The sequence below is a fragment of the Fusarium tjaetaba genome (genome assembly GCF_013396195.1).
Source record: "Fusarium tjaetaba strain NRRL 66243 chromosome Unknown NRRL66243_c0000086, whole genome shotgun sequence".
NCBI classification, from domain to species: domain Eukaryota; kingdom Fungi; phylum Ascomycota; class Sordariomycetes; order Hypocreales; family Nectriaceae; genus Fusarium; species Fusarium tjaetaba.
In genome coordinates this window covers 216,692-229,931 of record NW_023501282.1, presented here as the reverse complement: position 1 = coordinate 229,931, position 13,240 = coordinate 216,692, and the positions used below count along the sequence as shown (strand labels likewise).

Here is a 13,240-nt window from a genome sequence, read left to right as displayed (position 1 = left end):
TATTGCCCCTTATATACAATTAATGTGGTCACTTGACACAATACGATTTATATAATAGACCGAGAAACAGGCAATCTCAGGGAAACATCAGCACCGCCAGTTTATTAAGCTAATCGAAAGAGAAAAAAACGGAAATTGAAACTTCGGTGTAAGTGACAAGCTGTTGGAGACGGCAGAAGTGATGGTGGATAGTCTTAATGACTAAGGCGGAACTAACAAACCCGGTAAAAGCCCGGACCATGTATTTTTTTTTGGAGCTTACCTTAAGGTTGTGACAATCGAAAGATGTAAGTTTACGTAGTAGATTCTTTAACTTTTGCATGAGCTTATCGACTCTCGCGTTGAGTCATTTCACCATGTCGAATTCGATCACAACGCCAAGAGCACTGAGGGGTGTGATCTCATCTCTCTCGACAAGACAATGCCAACGATGCTTGTCCAGCAGCGCTCTGCAGCCCAAGCAGCTCCGGCCAACCCTCCCACGAGCGCCAATCCAGTCGAGACAGCCCATTACCCAGCGCCGAACGAAATACAAGACAATCGAGCAGGCCAAGAGCCGATATAGCAACGGGGTATGAATAAAAAAGATCTGGGGGGAAATGCGATGGCGATTGAAGAAATAATGAGCTGACAAATGCACAACAGCCCTTTTCTTGGAAGGCCGGAATTCTGTTTGTCGGTACCTGCGGCCTGTTAGTATGGTACTTCGAGTTTGAAAAGGCGCGCATGCAGCGTAAGAGAATAGCTGAGGCAGCCAAGGGCGTGGGCCGACCAAAAGTTGGAGGAACCTTTGAGTTGATCGATCAGGATGGAAAGCCATTTACCAGCGAGATGATGAAGGGCAAGCACTCTTTGGTATGTCAAGGAAAACGAGCTTCGCAGTTTCAAAACGATTATGTTTATGGCTAACCCTTATTAGGTGTACTTCGGCTTCACTCGATGCCCTGATATCTGCCCCGAAGAACTCGACAAGATGGCTACCATGTTGGATATCGTCGAAGAAAAGGCACCGGGTGCACTTCTTCCCATCTTCATCACCTGCGATCCGGCCCGTGATACCCCAAAGGCTCTTAAGGATTACCTGGGCGAATTCCATGAGAAGTTCATTGGTTTGACCGGCACATATGATCAGATCAAGGCGCTCTGCAAGAAGTACCGCGTTTACTTCAGCACACCTCAGAACGTCAAGCCAGGACAGGACTATTTGGTGGACCACAGCATCTACTTTTACTTGATGGACCCGGATGGCGATTTCGTTGAGGCATTGGGCAGACAACACTCGCCGCAGCAGGCCGCAGCGCTTATCCTGGACCATATGAAGGACTGGGATAAGAAATAGAGCATTCGCTATTTGGCTATAAGGAGAAAGAACATCCATGGTTGGGTTGTAAGATGAGCAGATATTGCGGGTGATGTAAAAGTACTGTAACAACAGAATCATGAACTCATAGAAGGATACTGTGACATTAGGAACCACTCAATCAACTGTACATTTCCATGAACTGCATTAAAAGAAGAACCCCGCGAATGATTCTTTTTTGTGTCGTAGCCTGCTGGTATTAAATTACATATTGGGCACTATGTTATGGCGATCCTCGGCTCGCAGCAATTGTGGGTGGATATTACCGACAAGTCCTCTTATCAACCATGACTCTAACAAGTTGACACTTAGAGAGTTACAACTAATAGTTAATTTTTTGAGCATTACACGTTGTCGCTGCACCTTTTCTTCGCCTGCCATCTCACTGAGACCTCTAACCTTGGAGCTTTGGCGTGTACTTTCTCCTATACTTGATCCTTCGCATTTCGGTAAATATGCAACGCTTCGGTGTCTTCGGCCAATGCCAATTCGCCGCACGTCGATTGACGCAGCTACGGTCTGTCGCACCGACGGCAGCGGCTGTCATGAGAATCTCAGCTATATCACAAAGGCCATTCACTACCTCTTATGCTTGTCTATCCAAGCCAAAGGGCTCACTAGGTGTCAACCCAAATCAATATGAGGAGCCCACCGACCTGTCACGAAAGCTGTTTTCCGAGTTTGCCTTTGCATTTGAGTGAGTCGGCTTCGAACTGTGTCTTGTGTACTTCCTATTCCATTTAAAACATATGTTCGCGAATGCAAGAAGTGTACCAGGAGCTGACAAACGGCAGTATTGACGGGGTCCTATACCAAGGCCGCAACAGAGTGGAGGGAGCTGAGAAAGTCATCAAGATGCTCAGAAGCAATGGCATCCGATATGTCTTTTTGACAAACGGTGGTTGCGTCCCTGAAGACAAAAAAGCAGAGACTCTTCAAGAAAGACTCCAGATCGCCAAGAACGACGATGTGGTAAAAGGCAGGATGATTCTGTCCCACACGCCAATGAGTGGCTGGAGTGACGATGTCAAGAACAATGGCACTGTCTTAATTACAGGTTCTCATCCTGAAAAAGCTCGTCAGATTGCTTTCGGGTGAGCATCATTTCTATGAGGAAAATGTTATCTGGTAAGCTAATTGTTATAGGTACGGGTTCAAGCGTGTTGTCACCCCGGCGGATATCCTCGCCGAGTGCAAGGACGTGTTCCCCTTTGAGCATATTGAGGGCGAGATCAATGGCAGGCCGACACCATTGCCAGATGGCAAGCGAATTCCTTTGCTGAAGGACCCTTATACAACCAATGTCCCTGCCAATGCTCTTAAAATTGACCACATTTTCATCTGGAACGATCCAAGGGACTGGTCCGTTGATATTCAGATCATCCACGACCTTTTAATATCTCATCAAGGCTACATCGGGACTGTTTCGAACCGAAATGGAAATGAGTCTCTGCCCAACAATGGCTGGCAGCAAGATGGTCAACCTGGACTATGGATCTCCAACCTTGATATGCTATGGAAAACAAACTATCCTGTGAACCGATTTGGCACGGGAGCATTCATGGAAGCGCTCAAGGGAGTTTGGTCAACGACTACCAACGGAACAGAACTGCAGTTCAGCGCACTCGGCAAACCATCCAACCATACGTACAAATACGCTCATGATAGGCTGCTACAGTACTACCATGATATGGCTTGCAATCGCGGTCAAAGCCCGGGGCATGATACATCCAAATGCCACCCTCTTCGACGCGTTTACATGATTGGCGACAACCCAGAAAGTGACATCCGGGGTGCTAGCGAATTTGAAGCGGAGGATGGTACCGAGTGGGTTCCAATTCTTGTACGAACTGGCGTCTGGCGACAGACATCGACCGAAAAGGAGCCTCGATACAAACCGGCCGTCATCGTGGACGATGTAGTAGATGCTGTGGTTTGGGCGCTTAACAACGAAGGCATCAAGGCCACCAGGGAATGGGTACTTTCTTCTCTCTCGCACACGAAGGGTTACGTCAAGCTGCCGCCTCTGGAGATTGGAGATCAAGTTAGCCTCGAAGATGGAGTCAAGTACCCAAGTGAGCTCGAGGCAGCCGAGGCAAGACTATAGAAGTTGTGCAATCTCAGATGGATTTTGAACACTGGGCGTAGGACATGAAGCATTCCAATTAGAATTTAGGATAATAAATCTCCAAATCTATCTGGTGGTCGCCTATTTCGAAATCTCAAGGCTGACTTTCCAGGAAAGGGTATCTTTTTCCGCACCTTGTACCAAGGCTGAAAGGGAGTTGATTATACCTTGCGTAAAACAGGGGTCACGCATGCAAGAGGTATCCCAAAAGTCCGTTCGTTGCAGATACTGTTGGCGCTGACGAGCTGCATCACAACCAACAACACCAACAGGGTGTCTGACCACTCGAATGGGTATGCCGATTGAGCTGTTAGAAGGCCGATTGATTTAGACGACAAGAGTGGTAAGTGATTGAGAAGACAAGTCCAATTTGTTCCATCTCCTCAAAGCCTTCAGTTATTGCTCATCTACCACCCAGGCTCGCCAATATGGTGATGTGATAGTCCATGTCCTTGATCTGGACCATGGCACATACATGGGTTGTCACATCGTGGTCTCAGCTGCAGGCGATACAGTTCGCTCGTGACCCCCCTGATCAAGGATGTCCCAGCCTCCGCGAAGGAAGAAAGACATAAATAGTGTCAAAAGGTCTCTCGCGTGGGACTTCCCTCACAAATTGCCTTCCTCCTCAAGCTCGTCCTTTGTGAGCCCTCAACTCGATAGCTTTATGTCCCGGTCCCTTGTGTGCAACAAACCTCTGGCCCTAGTCTTAACTCCTGGAAATGAGCCCAGCGAACAGCCTTGCTGAGGCTCACAGCAGCCTGTACAACGCGCTCGGAACCCACAGACCGGGGACATCGACTGCTTTGCCGGGAGGGAGACCCAAAGCCAGTGCCTCCACATACTTCCAAAACGGCGACAAGCATTGGTTAAGCCAATTGTGCAAGCCCTGGCTGTTCGAGAATCTAACGATAATGGCCAGAAGGATACCATTGATCTTTCTCTCCGGGGCTTGGCCAAGAAACTCGTCTGCCACAGACCAGAAAAGATACACACGGAAACACTCGTGTTCGACGGAGACAAGTTTCCGAATCCCGTGGACTATGCCCATGCCTTATTGACTAGGAGGTTGTACAAATGGCTCAAGACGGAGAGCAAAGAAAATCCAAGGCTGGTACGGTCTTCTCAGATATCATCGACTTCCCTTCGAGAACGTGGAGCAGCGCGCATGAGCAAACGAAAATCGGATCAAAGTCAAGGTTTTATCATTTACGACACAGACGACGGCGAGTATCCGGGTGACTATCTAAGCGATGATGTGATTGAATCAATTGAAGACGACATCGATTTAAGTCACAAGGGAGCCAGTTCAGAACAAGATTCTGAAGATGAGGGGATAGACGAATGTACCCGTCAGACATCTACATATCGGGAACTTCGACGTCCTGGACTTACTAGGCAGAGCCCACTGGGTGACAGGGAAATCCCCAGGACGCCTCCAAGAAACCACGGTTCAAGATATCGCAACATTTATTCCAGATCACCAGGCCCGCTATCATACCCAACACCCACAAACGATGCATGTCTTACTTCACCAGGGTCTGTCACCTCGCCTGATCCTAGTGAGATCTTCACACCATATTCGACAGCCTCGACACCACATTCTGCTTTCAGCACCGAGGGGTGCGAAACTCCACGATCTTCTTTTCGCCAGAGCTGCTACAATGAAAGACACATGGAGAGCCCAACGCGCAGAAGGATGCAGACAGATATTGACCTTCTTTCAAGCGATATGATGAGGAAAATGAGACTCAGCGTAGACGACTTGGGTGACCACAATGAGGAAGCTGAATCAGAAGCGGAGTCATTGCGATCTCGTCGCTCCATGACCTTCGATGACACGGAGAAATCGCCAGTCCATAATATCATGAAACTCTTGGCAAGGTCAGTTTCGAAAGACCGGTTGGGATCTGGGTGTGTATATTGCTTCGCCGAAAGGTCAAAGCCTGGATTCCTCAAAATTAGATACGTAAGATGCACCGAGTTCAGCAAGTCTTATGCGATTGAAAGGAGGATGAAGCAATGGAAGCGTGACTGCAAACATGACGTGGTCCTAAAATTCGATGCCTTCATTCCATGTGCTGCTAAGAGGATAGAGACATTGATCCATCAAACTTTACACGCACAGAACATGAAGGCCTCTTGTCCGAACAAAGCCTGCCAAATGAAGCACAAGGAATGGTTCAAGATAGAGGAAGTTGAGGCATACCGAGTTATCGATATCTGGCAACAGTTCAGCGAGTTGAATCCCTATGATGACAAGGGCGGTTTAGGTGATCATTGGGCCCAATACAAACTGACACAGCTAGACAATGGGTGTCTCTGGGATGCCAAAAAGTGGTTGGCCACAGAATGGGTTAAGTTGATCACAGAGGCTGTCGAAGCCTTGATGCAAGAAAAGCAGAGAGCCGTGGAGAAAGAGATGGGACAACGTCTAGCTGTGTTAAGGAAGGCTCAAGAACGAATTTTGAAGTAGAAGCACGGACTGGGCACATTCGAGTTGTAAGTTTACCAAACTGGACGCTTGTTGATGGAAGTGTTTAAGGTCTGGCCATAGCTATTAGTCTATGCTTTGTATTAGGAAGTGCTGTTTCATTAGTTAACGCGTTGATTAGTCAATATATAAGAGATCAAGAATCGTGATACTTGTGAGTCGTCTTGTCCTACACAGGTATACCGGAGGCTATGTGAGCAAGTATTACACCGTGCACGGAGCACGAGCGTGTACCTTGTCAGAATGAGGCTGTCTCGTCCCACCTCGTTGAAGATAGAATGTTGAAGTCGGAGCGTGGGGGACACTTTGATGGATGAGATGTGTTACCTGAAGTCAGGGAACTAGAAAACTTATGATGTTTGAATCAGGGTGTCGAGATAAACTAGTCTAAAGGCCTACTAAGATTTAGAAGGGAATGCCAAAATAAACTCAGTAAAGACTCCTCTGGATTTAGACTAAATTGCCTAAGCCTCTTCATCACTTAATAGTAAACTTATTCGAGTCTTGTTGTTACCTACAAAGGAGTTTCTCGACTTTCTTGCTTTGCCTTGATGACAGTATCACAACCACACGAGACTCTCAGTACTAGGAGTGCCCAGAGAGAGGAAGAGGTAGGACGACGTTATGCCGAGGGTAGCCCCCCCACGGCTTCGGTGCCCGAGAGTGGGCCAATAGTGTCCGGGGCCGGCAAGATAAGTTCCGGAGAATACGAACAGACCAGCAACCGGCACGGAAGAAAGAAAAGAATTCACATCAACATCGTCAGAGGGACCCTGAAGGTCTTGGCGGTGAAGCGGGAGCATGTGAGACACTTCCCAAAACTGCCACCGAGGTCACCTTAGGGCCTAGTGCCACACTACGTCACCCTTGTAGGACCGGGCCTGGAACCTCTCAACGTCTGGGACAGTCTCTGTTGATTTTACTGGAGGCATCCGTTGGATATTTCCTGTTTTTCTTCGGTGACGCTTTTTGGAGTAAACTCCTGTTGAACAGCATTTGTTGGTTGCCGAGAATTCGCCTCTTTTGGATGTGAATCCTCTCTTCTTCCTTGAAAGTTAATGCTGTGACGTTTGGGTTATGTAAGGAAAAGAGAGAGCCAGTCTAATCTTACGGTCCAGATCATGTGGACTATTTTCCGTGGTGAACCTTTCCTTTTATATAATTGGTATCACTGTCTTATCTCGTGCTCCCTTCTATCAGATTCCATCTTGTTAACTCAACACTTATCTTCCTCAGTACCTTAGTTTATTCCCCTAGAGACCCTTTATCTTTTTGTTTGACGATAACCATGTCATTTTAAACTTCAATCAAACGCCTCAGGTCACAAACCAGCCAATACGAATAAGTCGTTTCGATACCCCAAGTCCCTTGTTCTGCTAAGCGCACCCCCTCTGCGTCTACCCCAGCCACAACCGAGAGCCCAGAGACGACCCTTGGGCCGCTTTTCTACTTTTGGGAGAGAGGGGGATCTCCAGCTTGCTTGCATCTGTACCTACGCCGCCTCAATTCAATTCTCTACCAATTCTCTTACCGTCTCCTTGGTCCTCTCACTCTTCTCACACCGCGACTCATCCTCATTTCCCTACTACAATTTTTACTGCGCAAATTATTCATCCTATATTTTTGTACCTTTTGGGCAACTCAACCCCCTTCTTCAGAAAGCAGAATCTCCTCCCCTCGCCATGTCTGCGGTGCCGAGCCCCACGATCAACGGCTCGTCTGCCCAGCAGCAGCCATTGCGCTCTGCCCTCAAAAATGAAGATGACGTTGATCGCCCGTGTCCTTCGAGCGGCTCTCTTAAAGGTACGTTGAAACCTGGTCTTAACCGAAACGCCTTGCTTCAGACGGCGTTTGTATTGCGCAGTTGCTTTTCCTCAAAAATATATCAGATGAGGGAGAAATCACTGTGTGCATCTATGAGCTGTGACGTGGGTTCAAATGCAAGAATGCTATATACGAACACACACAATCTGTAGCTTCGCTCCCACGATCATGTCTGATCATGCCCCGATATCTCTCTCATCTGTTGTGCATCTTGTCTTGCGTACAGCTCTTGCGCTTTGTTACCAGAAGTTTGAACCAAAATGATTCAATGCTTATATACCACAGCTGTCCAGATCGCCAAACCCGAATCCGAAATTCAAACTCTCGAGGATGACTCCCAGCCTACCAAGCAATTCCCTACCAACCTCAGACGACGCCTGAGTGGTAAACCTCTGCCCTCTCCTCTTCCCAACAACTCCTCTAGGTCTTCCTTCAGCGACAGTCCTTCTGGCAGCCGGCCTGAAGAGACACCTCCTACTTCGAACCCTTCTTCGAACCACCACCATAGTCATGGCCATGGTCACCGGGGTCAGTATTATAGTGAGAAACTACTCGCCCAGGTCGGAGATTGGTTAGAGCATGAACGGGCCAAGGCACACGCGAGGAAGTCCAAGAAAACGCACCGCAGGCGCAAGTCCAAATCGCCAACTAAGGATACGAAGGGAGAAAGTGTCGCGGGTGCCGTTCCAGAACCTCAAGCGGCTCCAGCACCCGCACAATCCAGTATTGGACGACCTCGCTCCGATTCTCTCGACTCTGACTCAAGCGATATTTCTTTTGATCGACTTCAGCGTATCCTGGAGGAATCCTTATCTCACATGGGTCTCAACTCTCTGCCTCATCTGACTCCTAGAGTATCCCGTCCTAAGCATCGAAAGGTCCCATCTCGATCCTCTCTTCGTGGTCTTTCTTCCGACACTGAATATGCCGATGGGGACGCCGTTGTACCCAGCTGCAATGTCTGGCTTGACAACTCTAAGACGATGAGCTACGGAGGCGGAGCCGCCGATGATGAAGATCAGGATCCAGCTGATGCTGATACCAAGGCTGATAAGGAGAAGGAATGCTGGCTTGGCTTCAAGAACGAAATCATTCGCATCGCCCATACGTTGCGACTCAAAGGATGGAGGCGTATTCCCCTTGGTGGCGGCGATAAGATCTCCGTTGAGAGGCTTAGTGGTGCCTTGACCAACGCTGTTTACGTCGTCACGCCACCGAAGGAAATCGATGAGGCAGAGGGCAAAAGAAAGCCTAAAAAGATCCTTCTACGCATCTATGGACCACAGGTCGAGCATCTCATTGACCGAGACAACGAACTGTCAGTCCTGCAGAGATTGGCACGCAAGAAAATCGGACCTCGTCTGTTGGGAACATTCAAGAATGGTCGTTTCGAGCAGTACTTTGACTCTATCACGCTTACGCCGGCGGACCTTCGAGATGCCGACATGTCCCGTCAGATCGCCAAGCGAATGAGAGAGCTTCACGATGGTATTGATCTGCTCCCACATGAGAGGGAAGGCGGACCAGCAACATGGAAGAGTTGGGATCAATGGCTCGATAATGTCGAGCGAATCGCAACTTACCTTGATAATGAGTACGAGAAGGAAGCTCAAGCCCAAAACGGTCGACGCGACTCTGTGGTGCATGCTTGGAAATCGAGAGGCTATGTGTGCGGCACCCCTTGGCCTCAGTTCAGGGACATGATGACCAAGTACAGAGTTCATCTCAACAGTTTCTACAAGGGGGGCCAACGAGAGATCAAGGACAGTCTCGTCTTTGCCCACAGCGATGTAAGTTCATGACAATGCGCCTTAAGAGTTCTTCATTAACAGGTTTCCAGACGCAATATGGAAATATCCTCCGCATTCGCCCGGATGACGAAAAGTCACCCCTGCTTCAGGCTGCCAACAAACACAAGCAACTCATCGTCATTGACTTTGAATATGCGGGCCCTAATACTCGTGGTCTTGAGTTTGCCAATCATTTCAACGAATGGACATACAACTACCATGATGCTACGGTGCCCTGGGCGTGCGATGTGCGACGATATCCCACCCCGGATGAGCAACGCCGTTTCATCAAGGCCTATGTCGATCACCGTCCCCGGTTCCAAGGCAGCAACTCCACCCCTCGACTGGCGCCATCTGATAGCAACGTGTCGAGCGGCATGTCTACGCCACTTGCGACACCTTCCAACCCTCCTGCGAGCAGCTCAAGCTCCATCGTCGAGTTCATGCTTGATGCGCGAGTACCACCAGGAGGATGGAGCGCCGCGGAACGGGCCAACGACGAACGAAGCGACCAGCGCGTGCGAGAGTTGTTGGAGGAGACTCGACAGTGGCGCCCGGCCAATCATGCTCACTGGATCGCGTGGGGCATTGTGCAGGCCAAGATCCCAGGCCTCGACGAAACCATCAAGGAAGAAGACCTGCTGAGCCCCGATGAGTTCGATTACCTGAGCTACGCCCAGGATCGGGCCATGTTCTTCTGGGGTGACTGCGTGCGCATGGGGCTTGCTAAGCGGGAGGAGCTTCCTCCCCTGCTGCAGCAGTCTATCAAGACTGTTGAGTACTAAAGAGCAACTATCACCCTGCAAATAGGAAAATATTTTGGCGGACACGGCAAACACACCAGGTGAGTGCGTTCCGACTCAAGGCTGTGGCATAAGCAGATGTCTCCTTTGATTACATCGTTCTGGAAAGCTAGAGCACGCTTCAGACTCTCATCGTTGGCAAGCTTGGCATGCTAGAACCTTGTTGTAACGAACTGGATTAAAGATTCCCGGTTCTTGAATTCTACGGGTAATTCTTGGAAGCTTTCACGTTTAGCAGTTCAACCGATACCATTCTAATAAAATGCAGTTTTAGCAATGTATTCTATCTCTTCTCGTGAATGTATGGCTTATTATTGGGTTGTTGTATGTAAACGACAGGCCGTAACTCTTGTAAACGTGATATCTATGATCCAATCCTTATGCATCAAGCTTGAGTCGGTCAAGCATAGCGTCGATCTTGCCTTGTAGGATCTGGTAGTTGATGGCGTCTGAAACAAACTCATCCTCTGCTTCCGCTCCATCCAACGTTCTCACGGCACCCCGACCGTTGGCTTGTCCATTCCTGTCATTATCCTTGTTAAACATGGGTTTGGTATCAGTAGAAACGCCGCCTGCAACATCTGTCGATATCTCAGCTTGTTGTGCCATCGCAGCAGCTAATTCTGCATCGATTTCTCCCTCCTCATCCATCATGTCTTCCAGACCTGCATCCTCAAAGCGATATCGAAATCGATCGTCTAGGTAATACCGAATATCGTCCAGCAATTCGATAGTATCTGTCTCTTCTCGAACAGTGATCCGTTGGGCAGATTCTGCAATGAGAGCTTGGAAGTCTTCCTCATCTATGTAATCCTCTAGGCGATAAGCAAGATAACGCGCAGCGAATTCTTCCAACCGCTGGACACGAAGATCCCATGCTGCGTGTATCACGTCGTAAATGTTGACGGGCTCCATCTCTATTTGTTCGTCCTCCTCAGCTGCCTCACCATGAGTGCGGTCTACCAGCACATTGGAGGTACCGCTACCAAGCGTGCTGATGGTCAGAGCAGCTTTACTCTTAAGATTATCGAGGAACAGCATATCTGCAGCATATAACAGGTCCAAAGCGTGCTCAAGGGGACAGCTAACAGTCTCGGTGTAGAGGTAAGTAAGGATGATTTCAAGGACTGCAGGCGTGCAATCGACGGTGATGATTCGGAGATGTTGATCTCGTTTGGATTCGACGAAATCGCCCGAAAACATCTTCTCAAAGTACTCGCTGCGAATTAGCATCGCCTTATGAGCGGGATAAAGGACTGATTTGCGTTTGATGACTGATTCTTGGTCTCCGGCTGGGCCAATCGGTATAGTAGGGGCGTCTCTTGTTGGCGTTGTCTGGCCAGACTTTTCATCCTCGATATCGATGGGCTCATCAGCGCGAAGGATGACATCTGCAAACATTGAGTTATCATACTTCCACTTGATATCTTTCACCTGGTTCGTATCAACAACCATTTTGAGTCCGAGGACATTTAGTTTGAAGAAAGTTTCGAACTGTCCTCGAGCCCGGTCAACTTCAGATTGATACCGCTGGCGAGCAAGTCTCCTGTCTCCGCCTGCGAGAATATTCTCCCATAGAGATTCAACTTCGAGCTGCTTGCTGACCTTGTCTAAGCCCTTGAATATTTCTTCTTCAGAGTCGGCACCCACAGGTGCGATATCACGAGGAACCTCGCCCAAGTAGAGATATCTCAAGACAATGATGAAAGACTGCACGGGTACCGCGCTGGCAAGTTTCCATGTGGTGGTATCTGGGGTAGCAGCAAGTTTGGCACGGAAATAGGGTGACCGTGCTATGAGGATGAATTTGTGAAGATCGAAGAAACGGGAGCCTGAGACAAGGGTGATATCTGTTGTCTTGGGGCTTGTACGGCCAAGAAGAGTTGAAATGTGAGTGGACCAGTAGACATAAGGATCTGAGGACTTGGAGAAGTCATATTGAAGGAGAAGGTTGCGGATGCGATCATTGAGGGCGTTGTAGATGCATCGTTCCCCTTGGAAAGTATTTCTTTCTGCTAGGGCGCCAGATTCTAATAATAGCCGGACAAGCTCATAGTGACCGCATAAACTCGCCTGCGTGTGTCAGCTCCAAGCTCCAAAACTCAGGACCTCGACCATAAGTGATGAAAATACTTAGGTCAACTTAGCCTAAGTTTAGGTTTCTCTTTGCCAAGTTTATTTTGACACCCTATATCAAGGTTCGGTGTTTTCTTGCCCCCTGAGGACTCCCAACACTTACAATGATGAGAGGCGTGTAATCGAAACGATCCTTGCCATTGATGTTCACACCCTGGCTGATGAGCTCTTGACATCTCTTCAGATCGCCATGTCGACACGCCATGAGAAATTCATTGAACTCAGGGCTCTCGTCGAGAGGATTCTCCTCGAGAAGAACGCCACTCTCGATGAGTCGAGTCTCTTCGCCAAGCTTGCCCTCGAGTTCAAATTTGCGGAGAACCATTGTTTGAGTAAGAATATTAGAGAAGAGCTAGAGAGAGGGCTGTCTCTTTTCAGGTGGTTTTTGAGTATGAAAAGAGGTTTATTTGGTTACTGCTTTATCTCCGAAACCCGCCCGCTCGTTTATAACTAGTTTCATGATTATCAAAGCATGGGGATGCCCACTCCAAGGAAAAAGTCGCCATCATCACTGCGGGCTGGAATCAGCCAATGGCGGGCTACATTTCTCTCGCATCGAGGCTAGGGAAGGAAAGAAAACACAGGACTGTTGATCCTAAATGACAAAAAGGCTTAGGTAATATAGCCTAAGATTAGGATAATTTTTAATAAATTTATTTTGACACCATATATCAAGGTTTGCTGTTTTCTTACTCCCCGAGGCGA

At 48.5% G+C, this 13,240-nt stretch overlaps 4 protein-coding genes across 4 annotated transcripts; 3 read left to right on the top strand and 1 right to left on the bottom strand.

The window, feature by feature from the left end:
• Positions 1-356: 356 nt before the first annotated feature.
• On the top strand, positions 357-1,339 carry FTJAE_4473 (SCO1 precursor; the record flags this gene model as incomplete). The annotated part of the gene is made up of 3 exons (XM_037350881.1): positions 357-572; positions 646-855; positions 920-1,339. 3 exons carry the CDS (start codon positions 357-359, stop codon positions 1,337-1,339), a joined length of 846 nt encoding a protein of 281 aa, XP_037208438.1.
• A 476-nt stretch (positions 1,340-1,815) lies between these two features.
• Positions 1,816-5,964, top strand: FTJAE_4472 (cat eye syndrome critical region 5 precursor; the record flags this gene model as incomplete). The annotated part of the gene is made up of 4 exons (XM_037350880.1): positions 1,816-2,057; positions 2,155-2,454; positions 2,507-3,435; positions 4,352-5,964. 4 exons carry the CDS (start codon positions 1,816-1,818, stop codon positions 5,962-5,964), a joined length of 3,084 nt encoding a protein of 1,027 aa, XP_037208437.1.
• Positions 5,965-7,664: 1,700 nt separating this feature from the next.
• On the top strand, positions 7,665-10,381 carry FTJAE_4471 (choline kinase; the record flags this gene model as incomplete). Its single annotated transcript, XM_037350879.1, has 3 exons — positions 7,665-7,785; positions 8,092-9,596; positions 9,647-10,381. The coding sequence occupies 3 exons, from the start codon at positions 7,665-7,667 to the stop codon at positions 10,379-10,381; spliced, it is 2,361 nt and encodes a 786-aa protein (XP_037208436.1).
• Positions 10,382-10,777: 396 nt separating this feature from the next.
• Positions 10,778-12,860, bottom strand: FTJAE_4470 (BTB POZ domain protein; the record flags this gene model as incomplete). Its single annotated transcript, XM_037350878.1, has 2 exons — positions 10,778-12,472; positions 12,639-12,860. 2 exons carry the CDS (start codon positions 12,858-12,860, stop codon positions 10,778-10,780), a joined length of 1,917 nt encoding a protein of 638 aa, XP_037208435.1.
• Positions 12,861-13,240: the final 380 nt, after the last annotated feature.